This window comes from Diabrotica virgifera, chromosome 5, assembly GCF_917563875.1.
Source record: "Diabrotica virgifera virgifera chromosome 5, PGI_DIABVI_V3a".
In the NCBI taxonomy this organism is placed as follows: domain Eukaryota; kingdom Metazoa; phylum Arthropoda; class Insecta; order Coleoptera; family Chrysomelidae; genus Diabrotica; species Diabrotica virgifera.
This window is the reverse complement of record NC_065447.1, coordinates 146,760,970-146,780,401: the sequence shown is the minus strand read 5'-3', so window position 1 is coordinate 146,780,401 and position 19,432 is coordinate 146,760,970. Positions and strand designations below refer to the sequence as shown.

The 19,432-nt window shown below is 31.9% G+C and overlaps 1 protein-coding gene across 1 annotated transcript in view; it reads right to left on the bottom strand.

The window, feature by feature from the left end:
• The window catches only part of LOC126884491 (charged multivesicular body protein 2a), a 36,002-nt gene extending 22,887 nt beyond the window's left edge, over positions 1-13,115 (bottom strand). Inside the window, exons 1-2 of the mRNA XM_050650424.1 lie at positions 12,826-13,115; positions 12,465-12,775 (exon numbers count right to left, since the gene is read on the bottom strand). Coding sequence (XP_050506381.1) covers positions 12,465-12,775; positions 12,826-12,993 — 479 coding nt within the window. The 5' untranslated portion in view covers positions 12,994-13,115. The remainder of the gene's footprint in view (positions 1-12,464; positions 12,776-12,825) is intronic.
• Positions 13,116-19,432: the final 6,317 nt, after the last annotated feature.

The following is a 19,432-nucleotide window of genomic DNA, read 5'->3' as shown; positions in this document are numbered from 1 at the left end:
CTTTGTTATATTTAATTTACACTTCTGATATAGAAAAAAATTTAAACTCAACAAAAATTTTACAATTTGCAGATGATATAGTTATTTATCAAGAAAACATTAAAATAGAAAATGCAGTCAAATCCATTGAAGAAGGAGACAAACATATTAAAATATGGAGTGAATTACATGGACTAAATATATCTGATTCCAAAACCAAATTATGTATTTTTACAAGAAAACGAAAAGAAATACCCAATCACATCTTAATAAACAATATATCCTATCCTGTACAAAGTTATGTTAAATATTTGGGTATTACTCTGGATAGACAGCTTCTCTGGAAAGAACATATAGACAATATAGTTAAAAAAACAGAAAAAGGAATAAACCTTCTTCGATTCGTATCACACTTACGTTGGGGAGCAGATCCAAATATTTCTTTGTTGTTATTTAAAAATAATATAAGAGCTATATTCGACTACGGATCAATATTATACAGTGACGCATCACAGTGTCATTTAAATAAAATAGACAAAATCATTAATAAATCCCTTAGATTGTGTATAGGAGCCCTAAGAAGTACACCGATAAATAATCTACAAGTTGAATGCTGTGAAATGCCGATGGATATAAGACGAAAAAAACTTGGCATCAACCTTTTAGTTAGATTGTATGAAAAAAGGCAAGTTTAATTTCCAAAATACATCAACTGTTTTTAGCAGACTTGACAGAAAAATATTGGATAAAAAAGAAAACTCTAAATATGGTAGATTTATATTCAAAAATGACAATATATGATAAACAACTTTATAAATATGACATAAACCCAAATTATAATATTGACTTTAATAGTATGGAACAAGTTCAGGTATACTTTTTAAGGGACTATAGCAAGTTGCCTATATCTTTAAGAAAATTAGTGTTTATCTCCGACAGTTCACAAATGTTCAAAGATTATTGTATGCTATATACAGATGCATCAAAAAATATTGAAGGTGTGGGATGTGCCTATTGGGATAGCAGTAATAAAATTAGTAAAATGTTTAAACTAAATTCTATTATGAGTATATACACAGCTGAATTAATAGCGATAATGGAAGCACTAAAATATTTATCTAATATAAATCATTCAAAGTTTATAATTTTTAGTGACAGTAAAAGTTCTCTTAGTAAAATTAGTGCTATAAATCCTAAATCAAAAGTGAACTACATTGAATTATATATCATAAATAAAATTAAAGAACTTCAGCAACAAGGAAAGTCTGTTAAGTTGGCATGGGTTAAAAGCCACTGTGGAATAACTGGAAATGAAATGGTAGATGAATTGGCTAAAAACGCGGTGACACAAGGAGTATTAACCCATTATCTTTTTACGCCAAAAGATATTGAATCAAATTTATTCAAAGAGATTAAGAAAGAATGGAAAGAAAGGTATATTGATGAAAACGTAAATACAGGAAACCACTACAGATCAATCAGAAACTATATAACGGATAAACCTTGGTTTTCTAAAATGGAGTCGACAAAAGATATGATAAGAACCATATGCAGAATGAGATTTGACCACTGTCTTACTCCATCATATTTATTTAAAATTAATATAGCTGATAGTCCACAATGTATTTGTGGACAGTTGGGCAATCTACAACACAAAATTTTGACCTGTTCTCTTATCTCTAATAAAGTTAATATGTTTTTAAATTCACTGTATTCTTTGACTGATGTCCACCATCCCATTAATTTAAATTATTTATTAACATTAGAAAATAATGAGTTGGTATACCGACTATTGTATAAACATATTTTAGATATTAAGCTTAAATTGTAATTGTAAAATATAGAGTAAGTATTTCTTGTAAATTGTTATATGTTAAAAGAAAAAAAAAAGAAAAGAAAAGAAAAAAAAAAAGAAAAGAAATATAAAAAAAAAATAATAAAATAAAATAAAAAAAAATAAAAAAATAAAAAAAAATAATAAAAAAAAAAGAAAGAAAAAATATAAAAAAGATATATAAAAAAAATAGAAAAAAAAATATAATATTTAAAAAAAATATAAAAAAAAAATATGTAGATAAAAATGAATGACGAACTTGGACAGTCCATAGTAAAATAGCTTTCGAATGAAGTAGAGGGCTAAAGAAGAATGTTGCAGTTTTTGCTGTGGAACTCTGAGAACATCATTTGGAAAAAAATTAATAAAAATATATATATATAAAAAATTATTAAAAAAAAATACAAAAATAATTATTTATTAGTAGAATTGTTTGTTATATTAGTATTAGTTTTAGGATAAGATACGAAAAAATGACTAATAAAATAAAAAATAGTAAAATTGGCGAATGGATTTAGTGTCCGCAGTCATATAAACCCAAACAAACAACAACAAGATTGGAATAAGAACATGCTTAATAGAACTAGGAAACGAAACAGAAAAAACAGCCATTCTACGAAATAGGAACAAACTAAAGAATGTTGAACCCAAGAAAATATGGATAACAGAGGACCTTACAAAAAAAGAGAGAGAAAAAATGAAATCTCTAAGAGACAAAGCAAGGGAAATGAGAGATAAAGGAAAAACAGTGAAAATTGGGTACAACAAAATTACAGTGGATGGTAAGGAATGGAGATGGAACTACAATGAGGAAAAGGTAGTGGAGGTAGCGAGTCCAAAAAACTAGCAGAGCGACAGAGAAGAGACGAAGTAGATGCCAGACAAGGATCAGAAAACAAGGAAATTACGAATACACTGGACAATGAAAATAAAAGTATAGACTCGATTAGTGATAAGATTAGGTTTAGGAGTTCAAATGTTAAACATAATAATAGAAATAGGATGGGTGGTGGAAATATTGGTAGTATAGGTAGTATAAATAGTAGTAGTAGTAGTAATAACAATAATGGAAAATCAAATACTAGTTTTGTAAATGAAGAATCAGAACAAATAGGAATAGCAACATGGAACGTGACCTCTCTAAATGGAAAGGAAATAGAAATAACTGAAGAAATGAAAAAAATGGGTATCCAAATAATGGGAATAAGTGAAACAAAAAAAGTATGAGGAGGGCACATAAATCTAAATGAGGAATATAGTCTTTATTATTCAGGAGTACCATAGGGACAAAGAGCAAAGGAAGGAGTTGGTATAATAGTAAATAAGAGACTAGAACCAAGAATAACACACTATGAAACATTATCATCTAGAATTATAACAATCCAAATGGACCTAAAAGACAAAATAGGATTCATACAATTATATGGACCAACTGAAGGCAGAGATGAAGAAACGATGACAGAATTCTACAATGACCTCCAAAGAGCACTAGACAAATTAAGAGAATCGAGAGAGAAAATCATAATTTTAGGAGATTGGAATTCAAGAGTGGGCAAGGATGTCAACAAAGGATTAGGATGCATTGGAAAATACGGAGAGGAATGTTTGAACAGGAATGGTGTCAAAATGCTAGATTTCTGCCAAGCAAATGACCTACTAATAGGAAACACATTTACAAACCAAAACATCGAAGACAAATATACGTTCGTGGCGGAAGAGAGAAGAGCGAAAAGTTTGATAGATTACATAGTTTATACGATAAACCTAGAAGATAAAATACATAACGTCTTAACTGAAAAGGAACCGGAACTAGCTACACAGCACAGGATGGTTACTGCAAAACTCGAGGATGAAAAAATAAAGGAGGTGGAAAGAAAAGATTACCAAAGAGTAAAAGTAAATAAGCTCAAATTAGAACAGGTGCGAGAACATTACAAAAAAGAAACAAATAGAAGATTAAGACAACTAGAAAACCAAAAAGAGGCATGGACACTGGAAGAAAGATGGAACGCCTTCAAAGTAGTCATAAAGTCTACAGCAACAGAAATATATGTGGAATCAGAAAACATAACAAACTCCATAAAAGAACGAGATGGTGGAACAATGAAGTTAAAACAGCAGTGCAGAAAAAGAAAATAGCATGGAAAAAATACATTGAGACCGAACTGGAAGAAGATAAAGAAGAATACAAAAGGCTGAGACGATTAGCGAAAAACACCATAAAACAAGTAAAAACAAAAACGTGGGAAGAGTTTGGAGAAGAATTACAACAAAACTATGTAACAAATAATAGAAGCTTCTGGACAACAATCAGACATATGAAGAAAGGAAAACATAAAGAAATAACAGCCGTAAGGGATACAACAAATCAAATCCAAACAACTCCAGAACAAATAGCTAAAGTATGGAAAGAATACTATGAAAACAAATTTAGAAATGCAATAATAGATGATAGAAATGAAACATATCAAGATAACGAGAACAAAGAACTAGAGCAAATAAATAGAGAAGAAGTACTATTGGAAGTATCAAACGTAAAAATAGGTAAAGCTGGAGGGGATGATGACATAGACCCGGAAATGGTCAAGTACATGGGAGAAGAAGGGATAAACTGGTTGTTGAAAATATACAAAGAGGCATGGGAAAAGCAGCAAATCCCAAAAGACTGGCAAAGTAACCTTATAGTGCCAATATACAAAAAGGGAGAACACGTCAACTGCGAAAATTATAGAGCAATATGTTTATCATCGGTATGTTTTAAAATATACACGAAAATAGTAGAGAAGAGGCTAAGACAAGAGGTAGAAAAAGAACTGGGAGAAGAACAAGCAGCGTTTAGACCAGAAAGACAGACAAACGATAACATTTACATCATTAGAAATATAATAGAAAGAAGTATTGACTCGGGGGGAAAGCTCATTCTAGCATTCATAGATCTAAGGGCAGCATTCGACTCTATAGAAAGACAAATTATATGGAAATGCTTGCAGAACATGAAAGTACCAAGTACACTGATAAAAATAATTGAAAATATATACGGAGTAGTAAAAGGACGTGTACAGATAGCAGGAGAAAGATCTGAAGAATTCAATTGGGAAAGAGGTATCAAGCAAGGAGACAGTCTTAGTCCGCTACTATTCATAATAGTCATGAATGAATTGACTAGAAATACTGGAAAAAGAACGAACCAAATACAGACAACAATAGGATACCAAAGATTACAGCCAATAAAAATAGAAGCCCTATTGTATGCGGATGACATAGTCCTTATAGCAGATTCCGTGACAAAAATGCAAAAACTCATAAATATATGGACAGAAGAAATAGAGAAATTAAAAATGGAAATAAACATCGAGAAAAGTAAAATAATGGTCATCGGCGAAAAGGAAGAAAATGAAGTAATTATAAAATGCAAAAATACTCAACTGGAAATAGTTACAGCATATGATTATCTTGGAAGTATTATTACCAATGATGGGAAAATAGACCTCGAAATAACAAACAGAACTAAAAAATCAAATAAACTGTACTACGCACTAGCGCCAATTCTGAGGAAAAAAGAATTGTCCCACGAAACAAAAATTAAAATATATAATACGATTGTGATACCGACGATACTGTATACAAGCGAAAATTGGACTTTACAGAAAAAGCATAATAGTAGGATAAATGCAATTGAGATGAGACATTTACGTGCTATAGCCGGAAAGACCAAATGGGATAGAATAAGAAATGAGACAATAAGAGGGATAACTAAACAGGAACCAATAATGAATAAAATAATAAAGAGGCAATTAAACTGGTATGGACATCTGATGAGAATGAAACCTAGTAGACTAGCAAGGAAAATTCACGAAACAAGGAATATTACAAAAAAGAAAAAAGGCAGGCCGAAGAAAAAATGGATACAGCAAATAGTAGAAGCAGGAAAAATCAAACAGAAAACGCTAGAAGAAATGAAACTAATAGCACAGGACCGAAAAGAATGGAAGAGATGGGTGAATATGTAGCTAAATTAAACCCAAATCCGACACCTAAAAGGGTATAAGGAAGGGGAAAGAAAGGAAGAGAAAGAAAGATATAATAACTTATTTTACTTTTGAGTCAATTTTTTTGCTCTCAAGTGTAGCTCACTGATGCTTTATATCTTAAAATAATCTTATATAATAAAATATCTTAATCAATAATAATAAACATAAGAAGTTTTCAAAAGAACATTAACAATACAGGACAAGCTAAGATAAGGTATATGACTTCAGACCTAAATTACTCGAAAGTACTGCTTTATGTCTCGTGCTTTTTTGACAATAATGTTCTACCTGGTTATTTTTAAATTGATTGTAAATTTGGTATTATGAAATATTGACTTATTGACATTCTCAATTATACCTTGATAGGAACATGGGCTTATATTGTTCGTCCGCTATAACTTTTCCCATGCATCACGATTCATTTTCAAACAAATTAAGCCAATACATAAAGTGAAACGTACGCCGATGTGTGTAGTATACAGGGTGGTGAATTGGAAAACGGGCCATAGGAAACTCAATGTAAAATTCTAAACTATTGAATTTCTGCTTCCCTAATTATTCTACATCAAAAGACATGAGAAACTATTTGTAGAGGATTGAAATCTTTATTGAAAACAATTGTTAAAATGGTTCTACTAATTAAACACATTCCAAAATTTTGTAAAATATAATAAATTTTATCAAAGTATTTGCCAAATTTAGGCCACACACAGTGCAAGAATGTGTATAAGGTTGCCTTCGGTCACAATGAAATTATTATATTAACAATATTTTGAACTGTCAGTATTTTTAGTTTATCGTTTTTATTGTTTAAAAAACAATAAAGTCGAAAAGATGTCCTCAGTTAAGGAGAAAGTAGTAATAGGTAATAAAGATGTTTTATTCAGTCAATAGTTTGCGTACTGTCAGAAATAGTAATGTGTGGCCTTACTTTTGCGCACTTACTTAGGTATGGCAAATGTATTCTATTTTTCAAAATTTTGGACTCTGTTTAAATCGTAGAACAATTTTAACTTTTGTTTTTAATACAGATTTTAATCCTCTACAAATAGTTTCTCATGAATAGTGATGTAAAATAATTAGGGAAGCAGGAATTCAACAATTTAGAATTTTACATTGAGTTTCCTACGGCCCGTTTTTCAATTCACTACCCGGTATAGTATACAGTATACAAAATGTATATACACATCAACGTTCGTTTCACTTTATGTTTTGACTTAATTTGTTTGAAAATGAATCGTGACACATGGGAAAAGTTATAGCGGACGAACAATACTATATTTAGACTAAGTAAAATATAATTTGAAGAGTTCTATACTTCACTTCAGTGATAGCAATTCAATAATAATATAGAATTACATTTGGAAAGTAAACAAATTTAAAGTAGTTTTCTTTTTGTCACAGTTGATTATATGACGCTTTGAGATATAAAGTGGCCTAGGCGCAAAATGCAACAAATGAGAAAAACGGTTTTGAAGATTTAGATATTTTCAAAATGTAATTATACTGTTAGAGGTTATATTGTTTTTTTTTTTAGAACAATATGGAATACTGATATATTTTTCAGAAGTTAATTATAATTTGGAAAAATCTTAAAAATTTTACAAATATGTGGGTTAGGCCACTTTAATGTTTCATATATGAAGCAATATGTTGTTTAGGCCGTATTTGGCATACTGATAGTAAGTAAACAATAATTCTTAGAATCATGCCAGTTAGAAGGTAGACAATCTACCAATAGGTAGCCAAAGGTTGCTTGAGCCACTCTGCATCTGAAAATACTTAAATAAGGGATAACTTTAATGTAATAAATGCATTTGAGTAAAATTGTGGGTTAGGCCACTTTCCATCTCATAGCGTCATATAGTCAGTGACTATTTATAATCTATAACTATGACCATGAACTAGATAATCACTTTATTACATTTGCTATGTAAATGCTTAAAAGTGGAAGGCATAAATACAGTTAGACAAAAATTTCCACAAATCAGCTCTTTAACTCTTTTCTGCACACAGGATTAAAATTTGAATCCCAAATTTTGCTACATGTTGCACAGTGGTCCACAAAATGAACCACTTACTAATCTATTTTTATCAAGTTACACCTATGCAAGAGGTTTGTATTACTTGTTCCCTCTGTCTCTAATAAGTATACAGTAGAGCCCGGCAAATCCGAACCCCGCTAATCCGAACCAACAGAAATGAGAAAAATTAAAAATTCAAGACAAAAACTTAAAAATATAATTATTATACAGAGTAAAACCAGAAAATTTAACAATCTAGCAGCGATGGTAAACCATTTACGCATAAACATTACATCGACCAGTAACGCAGCAGAGTTCTGCTCCACATAACATAGAGCCACTACCAGATTTTAGTGGCATCCACGTGTGCCACTCGCTATGACAGGGAAACTTCTTCCTAGCTTTCTTCATCTTCATTAAAGTTGCCTTGAGGTTAAACCAAGTCTACAATGTGTTCATCCATAAATTCTTGGTGCCCATTGTCGTAGCTTCAATCCATTCTGTAATTGCACTTTCTTCTTCGTTTTCTCATCCTGTTGTACGACTTCTAGGTCATTTTGTAATGGAGCATGGAAAAATGAAGCTTCTTCAAATTGTAAATCTAGCCAGCGAGTCCGACTAAACACAAACAATGACACTGGCTCTGCATCAGTGACATCAATATGAGATAGGTGGAAGAGGGAGAGAGCGAGACAGGTGCTGCGACTCAAAATCAATTATTCAAAGCGACGAAAGCTTTGACTTATTAGTTAGGCTAACTTTCGGATAATCCTACCTTTTCAGAGTCCGAACAGACTGTCCCCCCAATTAGTTCGGCTTTGCGGGGTTCTACTGTATTCATTAATTGGTAAAATTCCCAATGTTTAGTTATCGGCCAAACGCAAATGGTTATCAGTTGTTTCTTAAAAAGTGAAGTCATTTTACACATGCAATTGAATGTTTCCATTCTGCAAGGGTCTAAAAAATCTTTAAAATCCACAAAGATTTAATAAAATCTAGATACAAAGAAACAACATCTAACAGAATTATCCATAAATTTCCGGTTTAATAAGCAAATTGCCTAAGTCACAAATTGAAGATTTTACAGGAGAGGCAACAAACTTTGTAACTTTGCCTACGTCCAACAGACAACAAAAGTAATAAAAGAGGAAATTGCCTAACTCCAAGCAATACATAATTGACCAAAATTAATTGAACAAAGTATTTACAAAAACTTTCCACTTATTATACAATTCAGACAATATAATTCCACTTATTATTCAGATGCAGACGAAGATGAATCAACAAAGACGACACCGCAGGGAACACGGACACAAAAAAAGGAAATCAAAAAACAAATTAATAAAATAACAGAAGAAATGGTAAAAGCAGCAACTTGGAATAAGAGGATCCTAGGAGGAAGGAAAGCTGAAGTATTTAATAAACGAAGTTAAGAAATGTAAGTTTGATCTAGTAGCTCTACAAGAGACAAAACAATTGGGGCAGGGTAGCCAGGAAATAGACGACTATATATTTTTCAATAGCGGAGGCACTAACAGACTGCTGGGTACAGGTTTTATAATAAGTAAAAAATTGAAAGAATTTGTTTCAGACTTTAAAGCAATTTCGGACAGGATGTGCAATCTCAGATGAAAAGGTAAATACCAAAAAATAACATTTGTTAATATACATGCACCCTCGGAGGAAAAAGGAATGGATCTGAAAGAGCAATTTTATAGCAAATTAGATGAAGTATATGAGGCTATACCCAGGTATGACATGAAGATCATTCTAGGAGACGCTAATGCCAAAATAGGCAGAGAAGAAATATTAATGCTCACTATAGGCAAGCACAGTTTACATCCAGAGACTAACGAAAATGGATATTTCCTGGTAGATTTTGCCAAAAAAAAGGGAATTATAATAAAAAGTATGTACCACCAACGAAAGGACATTTATAAGGGAACATGGAAATCTCCAGACAGCTGTACAGTCAACCAGATCAACCATGTTTTAATTGAGAAAAACGAAGAACACTGCATAACAAAGGTGAGAACATATAGAGGACCTGATATGGACTCAGACTACTATTTGGTCAGAATATGGATGAAACAATTAGTACCAACTCTTCGAAACAAAAAGAGATTAAAATACGAAAGAAACAAACCAATCAGATTACAGACAGAATGTGAGCAAACGTTGTATGGACAAATTATTAACAACAAATTAGAGAGCATAGTGGATGAAAGGAATGTAGAATGCATGTGGGGAACATTAAAAGATGTAATTAAAGAAGCAGCAAATATTTCCAGCACCAATGACAACACAAAGAAAAAACAAAAAGAATGGTTTGATGAAGAATGTGAACAATCATTGGAAGAACGGGCCAAACTTCGATTAAAAATGATAACTCAAGGAACAAGAGAAGCGCAGGAAAATTACACTAAACAAAGAAATAGAACCAAAAAAATACTACGAGAAAAAAAAAAGGAAACATTATGAAGCTAAACTGAAAAATATAGAGGAAAGCTACAAAAATAATCAAATTAGGAACCTGTACCGAGGGATAAAAAATAAGAAACGAGGGCACCAACTGAAAACTGTACATTATAAAGACAAAAATGAAGAAATGATTATGGGTGAACCAGAGATATTAGAACACTGGAAGCAGTACTTTGATGAGCTTCTAAATGGACCTGAAAAGACAGATGATAATAACGAGGAAACAGAGGATCTAGTAAATGAAATACAAAATCAACAGGGTGAAGAGCAGGCTCCGACTATAAGCGAAATTCAGAATATCATTGATAAATTAAAAATGAACAAAAGCCCAGGAAGCGACGGCATAACGGCTGAAATGATTAAATTTGGAGGAAATCAGTTAGTAGAGAAAATCCATAAACTAATTAATAATATATGGGAACAAGAAATACTACCTGAGGAATGGACAGAAGCAATACTGCGTCCTATTCACAAAAAAGGAAATATAGCTGACTGTCAGAATTATCGAGGCATAGCACTGCTAAACATAACGTATAAAATATTGGCTATGCATATTAAAAACAGATTAACAACGAAGGTTGATAAAATAGGAGAATATCAAAGTGGGTTCAGAAAAGGCAGAAGTACTGTGGATCAGGTCTTCACACTACGAGAAATACAGGCTGAAAGTTACGAATATAATAAAGACACCATGGTTCTTTTCATTGACTTTAAACAAGCTTTTGATCGAGTGAAAAGAAGTGAGTTATTCACAGCATTGCAAGACATGGACGTTTCTTCAAAGCTTATTAGAATTATAAAATTAACTCTCCAAAGAACAATGAATAAAGTCAAGATGAACAATACTATAACAGAAAGCTTTGAGGTCAAACAAGGAGTGCGGCAGGGTGATCCATTATCGTCTATAATGTTTAGCATATTACTAGAAAAGGTTATACAGGAAGTACCAGTACTTGGCATTCGCAGACAATTTGGTAATCTTGGCTAGGAGCAAAATAGAACTTATAGAAACAGTCATGAAACTCGAAGAGAGGGCAGCAACCAAAGGATTGTATATAAATGAAGCAAAAACAAAGTATATGGAATGGACAAATAAGCAATTCGTTTGGGGGCAATACATAACAATGACAACAGCGAAGGGAACACAGCATAAATTCAAAGAAGTTGAGAGATTTGAGTACTTAGGAACTGTCTTCATAAGAAATCCTAACTGTGAAGAAGAAATACAAAAGAGAATTATGTCGGGCAACTGTGCTATATTTGCTCTTAATGGGTTGTTAAGAAGTAAAAATATATCACGAAGAGCAAAACTAACAACTTACAAGACCGTAATAAGGCTGATATTAACGTATGCTTCTGAAACTTGGGGCACAACAAAAAAACATCAAGAGTTGTTATTAGTTTGGGAGAGGAAAATACTGCGCAAAATCTTCGGTGGGAAAAACTTAAATGGACAATGGGTAAGAAGAACAAATAAGGAACTAATTAAGGCGCAAAGACTTAGATGGTTAGGCCACGTGCAGAGGATGATTCCATCTAGAATTCCCAGAATGGTACTATATAGTGCATTGGCAGGGAAAAGACGAAGAGGAAGACCGAGGTCACAATGGAGTAATGGAGTTAGAGAAGATATGAGAAGAATTAACGTAAGGAACTGGGAAAGAAAAGCGACTGACAAAAGGGAGTGGAAAAGAATAGTATATCAAGCCATGGGCCTTTTAGGCTCGTAGTGCTTACATATTATTATTATTATACAATATCCATATTAATAATAATCACCAAAATATATTTATTTACTTACATTTTTTAACGTTTTCAATCAAAACAACTTTAGAAACACTGTTACATACAAACAAACATCTGATCAAGCAATGGACATAGGCAATATTCGTATGAATGTGAACCAAATGTGGAACTTCAGAAAAATTCGTTCAGCAAAATTGGCGTGAAATAAAATAATAACGGCATTTGTGGGAACTGTCAGGCAGTAGCTGTTACCGTCTACTACTAGATGACACCAAAAAACAAATTTCGCAAAAAATGGACTTAGGCAATTTGCTTATTAGACTGATGAAATGTTATTTTAACCTAATATAATGAAATTCTAGTTCTTACGTTTCCTCCTCATCATCATCTCCTTCCATCGCATCATCAATGGCATCATTCATAACTTCTTCCTTCATATCCATAATTTCAGACTGCTTTTCAAATTCTTGTAATATCCTTTGTATCTGTGGTAAATTTAGCTGCCTATTCATACTTTGCATAGCTTTAGTGACACCTTTCATAGCTTGTGCCATTGTATTTTGGGATCTAAGAGTCTGAATTTTCAATGATACTGCTTGAATGTTAGCCTTCATCAACATGAATTTCTTCACATACCTTCTAGTTCTGACCAGATCTTTAGCCATTATTTTGACAGCGTCCTACGAATAATTTTATTAAAATATTATCTTAATCAGGACATAGAACTTACCATTTGACCTTCCTTGGCTAATTTTTTAATATCGTTTATTACTTTTTTCTCCTGCTGTTCCATCTTTTGCTTTTCTCTATCTAAATCTCTCATGGCTTTATTTAATGCTCGTTGGTTTTTACGAAGCATTTCTTCGGGGGTTACTTTTTTTCCAAATAACCACTCCATTTTTAAATAATATAATAATAATAACCAGCAAAACACCTAAATATTTGACAATATAAAATTAAAAATGAGTCACACTGCTCGTCACCCTACCATCTACCTAATAAAACTTGACAATTTTGACACATCATGGCAAAGATATAAACATTGGGTGCGTTCGGACGACCATAGCGGCTGGCTGTCAGCAGAAATCCGCTGAGTGGTTGCACCGGTGGTTGTATCCAGCCGTGAAAGGGCCGGTACTTTATATCTCCGTTAACAGCCGATTAGTTAACGGAGGTTTAATTGGGACCTCTTTAGGTCTCTTGCGTTGTATTAAATGCAATTACAAGTATTATTATAATTATAAATAAGCATAACAATCATTATAATTGCATTTATTACAACGCAAGAGACCTAAAGAGGTCCCGATTAAACCTCCGTTAACTAACCGGCTGTTAACGGAGACATAAAGTACCGGCCCTACTCTCAGAGGCTGACTTCTAGCGGTGACGTCTGACAGCTACTGCTGAGCTGTCCAGCCGCTGTGGTCGTCCGAACGCACCCATTATGTTCTATGGTTGAGTTGACAGTAGTTGACACTATCTTTCCTTGTCTAAGGGTTGACACATGGTTGACACCTTTTTGTGTTCTGTGCACAGACCACTTATACGATCTGTGGTTCTGTGGTAGACATGAACACCAGGGGCCTGATTCTAATTCATTTCGACAGTCGCAATTTCGTTTCGACACCGCCATGACAGCCGGAGAGTATAGCGATTCTTGGGGATATTAACCTTATCATGTTGAGACTGCTCAGAATTTGGGTTGGCGCTTCGGTTTCTTGGATTTTGTTGATAGTCTGGGAAAATTATCGAAAAAATACCATTTTTGGGAAAAATTATTTACCAGCTATTTTATTGCTAAAATCGAATCTTAAGATTGCATATATTAGTAATATGGGGTATGACAAGTCCGCAGAAAGTGTGTTATTTTATTTATAAACAAATTAGCACTCCTAAATCTTATTTTTTTCCGATTTCCTTCAACAAAAATTTTACTCAGAAAATCCGAGTTTTCCCAAAAAATCTGCCATTTTCAATTAAAATTTTAGGGAAGTACCTAATTATTTATCAATAATTAAATAATTGAAGACATGAAAGATTTATTATAGTAGATTATACAGAGGGGCTAAATTATGGAATAAATTCATTTCTTTAAAACGGACGATTTTGGAGCAAAATCCCGAAAGAGGTCGATTTTTATTTTTAAATTACAATTTTTTGGCATATATTTCATACTAGTGACGTCATCCATCTGAGCGTGATGACGTAATCGATAATTTTGTTAATGGGAATAGGGGTCGTGTGGTAGGTCATTTGAAAGGGCGTTTAATTCTCTATTCAGTAATATAAACATTAATATCATTAGGTATTTATACAGGGTTGACAAAAAAAAATTTGAATTAAATTAATTGGCGCAAAAAGAAGAATGTATGTAATTTATTTAACTCAAAATACATTGTACTGCTGTCAGAAAATAGAAAAAAAGGTTTATTTCACAAATAAACATTTCTTTTCGCTTAAATTAAATCACAAACAGCCTCCCTCCTACCTATTGGCAGTTTGAACTTTTAATTTAAGCTAAAAGCAATGATTATTTGCAAAATAAACATTTTTTTCTATTTTCTGACAGCAATAGAATGTATTTTGAGTTAAATAAATTACATGCATTCTTCTTCTTGCGTCAATTAATTTAATTCAAAATTTTTTTTGGCCTCCCTGTATAAATAATGATATTAATGTTTATAATACTGAATAGAGCATTGAACGCCTTTGTAAATGAGCTACAACACGAACCCATATTCCTATTTAAAAAAATAATTACGTCATCACGCTCGGATGGATGACGTCACTAGTTTGAAATATATGCCAAGAAATTTAATTTAAAAATAAAAATCGACCTGTTTCGGGATTTTTCTCTAAAATCGTCCATTTTAGAGAAAATGAATTTATTCCATAATTTAGCCCCTCTCTGTATATCAGGAGACCGGCGACAATCTAACCAATAGTTTAGCAATAATTAAAATGTTAATTAAAAAATTTCGGTCGAAATAATAACCAGAAAGATTATGATACACCAGAATAACTATGATTTTCATATAAAAAAGCACTATACCTATTCAACGTACCTTACAGGATTGAAATTGGACCATTTGAGCGGTCTCGGGAATGTTATAAAGAAACAATTTTTTGGCTTATAAACAAATAGAACCCCTCAGAAAATATTAGATTAAATTAAATTAAGTTAACGCTGTTGAAAAGAGCACGGCTTCTGTGTCCTTTTCGAAGAAAAACAAATTGAATTGCGAGGAGTGATTCCAGGTATAACCGGTCAAATTTGACCGGCATTTGCGACAGAGTTATAAACAACAGGATTTTAATCTTTGAACCATTAGATACCTTTTAATTCCGGTCCTCTTTGTACATACAAATTTTCATATCTTCAAGACACTCATAACAAAAAAGATTTACGTCACTGTCACCAAATTATTTAATTATTGATAAATAATTACTTCCCTCAAATTTTAGTTGAAAATCAAAGATTTTGTTTGGAAAACCCGAATTTTCCGAAGAAAATTTCCGTCGAAGGAAATTGGAATAAATTATCAATGTGCAGAATTAAATTACTGTCAATTTTTATGTGAGTGTTTTGGTTTAAAGTTAAAATTTTCGGAGTTATAGAGCAATAATAAAAAAAAGATTTCGGAGTGCTAATTTGTTTATAAACAAAATAGCACACTTTCTGTGGACTTTGCACAGCTATATTACTAATATAGGAAATCTTAAGATTTGATTTCAGCATGTCCAGCAATAAAATAGCTGGTAATTAATTTTCCTTGTTTTTTACTAATTTTCCCAGATTATTACCTCACATCTTTCATTGAGTTGATGATTCATGTTGTGGACATTCTCAATTATTATATTTCTAATTTAATACTATTCTATCTAATTCCTCAAAACAAGCAAATTTCAATTAAACCCAGCTATATTATAATACCTTTTGATTTAGTTTTCCTTGCAAGAAATAAACAAAACACATCTAAACTAAACCTAACCTCGCTTTTGGCCATTCATTCATCTCCGTGTCAAATAATTTCGACAGTCGAAATTATAATATCAACACCCTTTTTAAAGTCGCTATTAATTTCGATAGTCGGCTATTTCATGAGGTCACTTCGTTAGTTCAACTAAAATCCACAAGGCTCGCACAATCGCATTTCAACCGTCGCCATATTGAAAGCGACTTGTTTAGTGTCGAAATTTGATTTAGAATCAGGCCCCAGTGTGATGATTCTAAATCAAATTTCGACCAAAAACAAGTCGCTTTCAATATGGCGACTGTCGAAATTATTTGACACGGAGATGAATGAATGGCCAAAAGCGAGGTTAGGTTTAGTTTAGATGTGTTTTGTTTATTTCTTGCAAGGAAAACTAAATCAAAAGGTATTATAATATAGCTGGGTTTAATTGAAATTTGCTTGTTTTGAGGAATTAGATAGAATAGTATTAAATTAGAAATATAATAATTGAGAATGTCCACAACATGAATCATCAACTCAATGAAAGATGTGAGGTAATAATCTGGGAAAATTAGTAAAAAACAAGGAAAATTAATTACCAGCTATTTTATTGCTGGACATGCTGAAATCAAATCTTAAGATTTCCTATATTAGTAATATAGCTGTGCAAAGTCCACAGAAAGTGTGCTATTTTGTTTATAAACAAATTAGCGCTCCGAAATATTTTTTTTTTATTATTGCTCTATAACTCCGAAAATTTTAACTTTAAACCAAAACACTCACATAAAAATTGACAGTAATTTAATTCTGCACATTGATAATTTATTCCAATTTCCTTCGACGGAAATTTTCTTCGGAAAATTCGGGTTTTCCAAACAAAATCTTTAATTTTCAACTAAAATTTGAGGGAAGTAATTATTTATCAATAATTAAATAATTTGGTGACAGTGACATAAATCTTTTTTGTTATGAGTGTCTTGAAGATATGAAAATTTGTATGTACAAAGAGGACCGGAATTAAAAGGTATCTAATGGTTCAAAGATTAAAATCCTGTTGTTTATAACTCTGTCGCAAATGCCGGTCAAATTTGACCGGTTATACCTGGAATCACTCCTCGCAATTCAATTTGTTTTTCTTCGAAAAGGACACAGAAGCCGTGCTCTTTTGAACAGCGTTAACTTAATTTAATTTAATCTAATATTTTCTGAGGGGTTCTATTTGTTTATAAGCCAAAAAATTGTTTCTTTATAACATTCCTGAGACCGCTCAAATGGTCCAATTTCAATCCTGTAAGGTACGTTGAATAGGTATAGTGCTTTTTTATATGAAAATCATAGTTATTCTGGTGTATCATAATCTTTCTGGTTATTATTTCGACCGAAATTTTTTAATTAACATTTTAATTATTGCTAAACTATTGGTTAGATTGTCGCCGGTCTCCTGATATACAGAGAGGGGCTAAATTATGGAATAAATTCATTTTCTCTAAAATGGACGATTTTAGAGAAAAATCCCGAAACAGGTCGATTTTTATTTTTAAATTAAATTTCTTGGCATATATTTCAAACTAGTGACGTCATCCATCCGAGCGTGATGACGTAATTATTTTTTTAAATAGGAATATGGGTTCGTGTTGTAGCTCATTTACAAAGGCGTTCAATTCTCTATTCAGTATTATAAACATTAATATCAATATTTATACAGGGAGGCCAAAAAAATTTTTGAATTAAATTAATTGACGCAAGAAGAAGAATGCATGTAATTTATTTAACTCAAAATACATTCTATTGCTGTCAGAAAATAGAAAAAAATGTTTATTTTGCAAATAAACATTGCTTTTAGCTTAAATTAAAAGTTCAAACTGCCAATAGGTAGGAGGGAGGCTGTTTGTGATTTAATTTAAGCGAAAAGAAATGTTTATTTGTGAAATAAACCTTTTTTTCTATTTTCTGACAGCAGTACAATGTATTTTGAGTTAAATAAATTACATACATTCTTCTTTTTGCGCCAATTAATTTAATTCAAAATTTTTTTTTGGCAACCCTGTATAAATACCTAATGATATTAATGTTTATATTACTGAATAGAGAATTAAACGCCCTTTCAAATGACCTACCACACGACCCCTATTCCCATTAACAAAATTATCGATTACGTCATCACGCTCAGATGGATGACGTCACTAGTATGAAATATATGCCAAAAAAATTGTAATTTAAAAATAAAAATCGACCTCTTTCGGGATTTTGCTCCAAAATCGTCCGTTTTAAATAAATTAATTTATTCCATAATTTAGCCCCTCTGTATAATCTACTATAATAAATCTTTCATGTCTTCAATTATTTAATTATTGATAAATAATTAGGTACTTCCCTAAAATTTTAATTGAAAATGGTAGATTTTTTGGGAAAACTCGGATTTTCTGAGTAAAATTTTTGTTGAAGGAAATCGGAAAAAAAATAACTTTGTGCAGAACTAAACTACGGTGAATTTTTATTTGAGTGTTTTTGGCTCAAAGGAAAAATTATAGGAGTTACAGACCACTAATTGAAAAAAAAAAGAAGATTTAGGAGTGCTAATTTGTTTATAAATAAAATAACACACTTTCTGCGGACTTGTCATACCTCATATTACTAATATATGCAATCTTAAGATTCGATTTTAGCAATAAAATAGCTGGTAAATAATTTTTCCCAAAAATGGTATTATTTCGATAATTTTCCCAGACTATCAACAAAATCCAAGAAACCGAAGCGCCAACCCAAATTCTGAGCAGTCTCAACATGATAAGGTTAATATCCCCAGTTGCTGTCATGGCGGTGTCGAAATGAAATTGCGACTGTCGAAATGAATTAGAATCAGGGGCCTGATTCTAATTCATTTCGACAGTCGCAATTTCATTTCGACACCGCCATGACAGCAACTGGGGATATTAACCTTATCATGTTGAGACTGCTCAGAATTTGGGTTGGCGCTTCGGTTTCTTGGATTTTGTTGATAGTCTGGGAAAATTATCGAAAAAATACCATTTTTGGGAAAAATTATTTACCAGCTATTTTATTGCTAAAATCGAATCTTAAGATTGCATATATTAGTAATATGGGGTATGACAAGTCCGCAGAAAGTGTGTTATTTTATTTATAAACAAATTAGCACTCCTAAATCTTCTTTTTTTTTCAATTAGTGGTCTGTAACTCCTATAATTTTTCCTTTGAGCCAAAAACACTCAAATAAAAATTCACCGTAATTTAGTTCTGCACAAAGTTATTTTTTTTCCGATTTCCTTCAACAAAAATTTTACTCAGAAAATCCGAGTTTTCCCAAAAAATCTGCCATTTTCAATTAAAATTTTAGGGAAGTACCTAATTATTTATCAATAA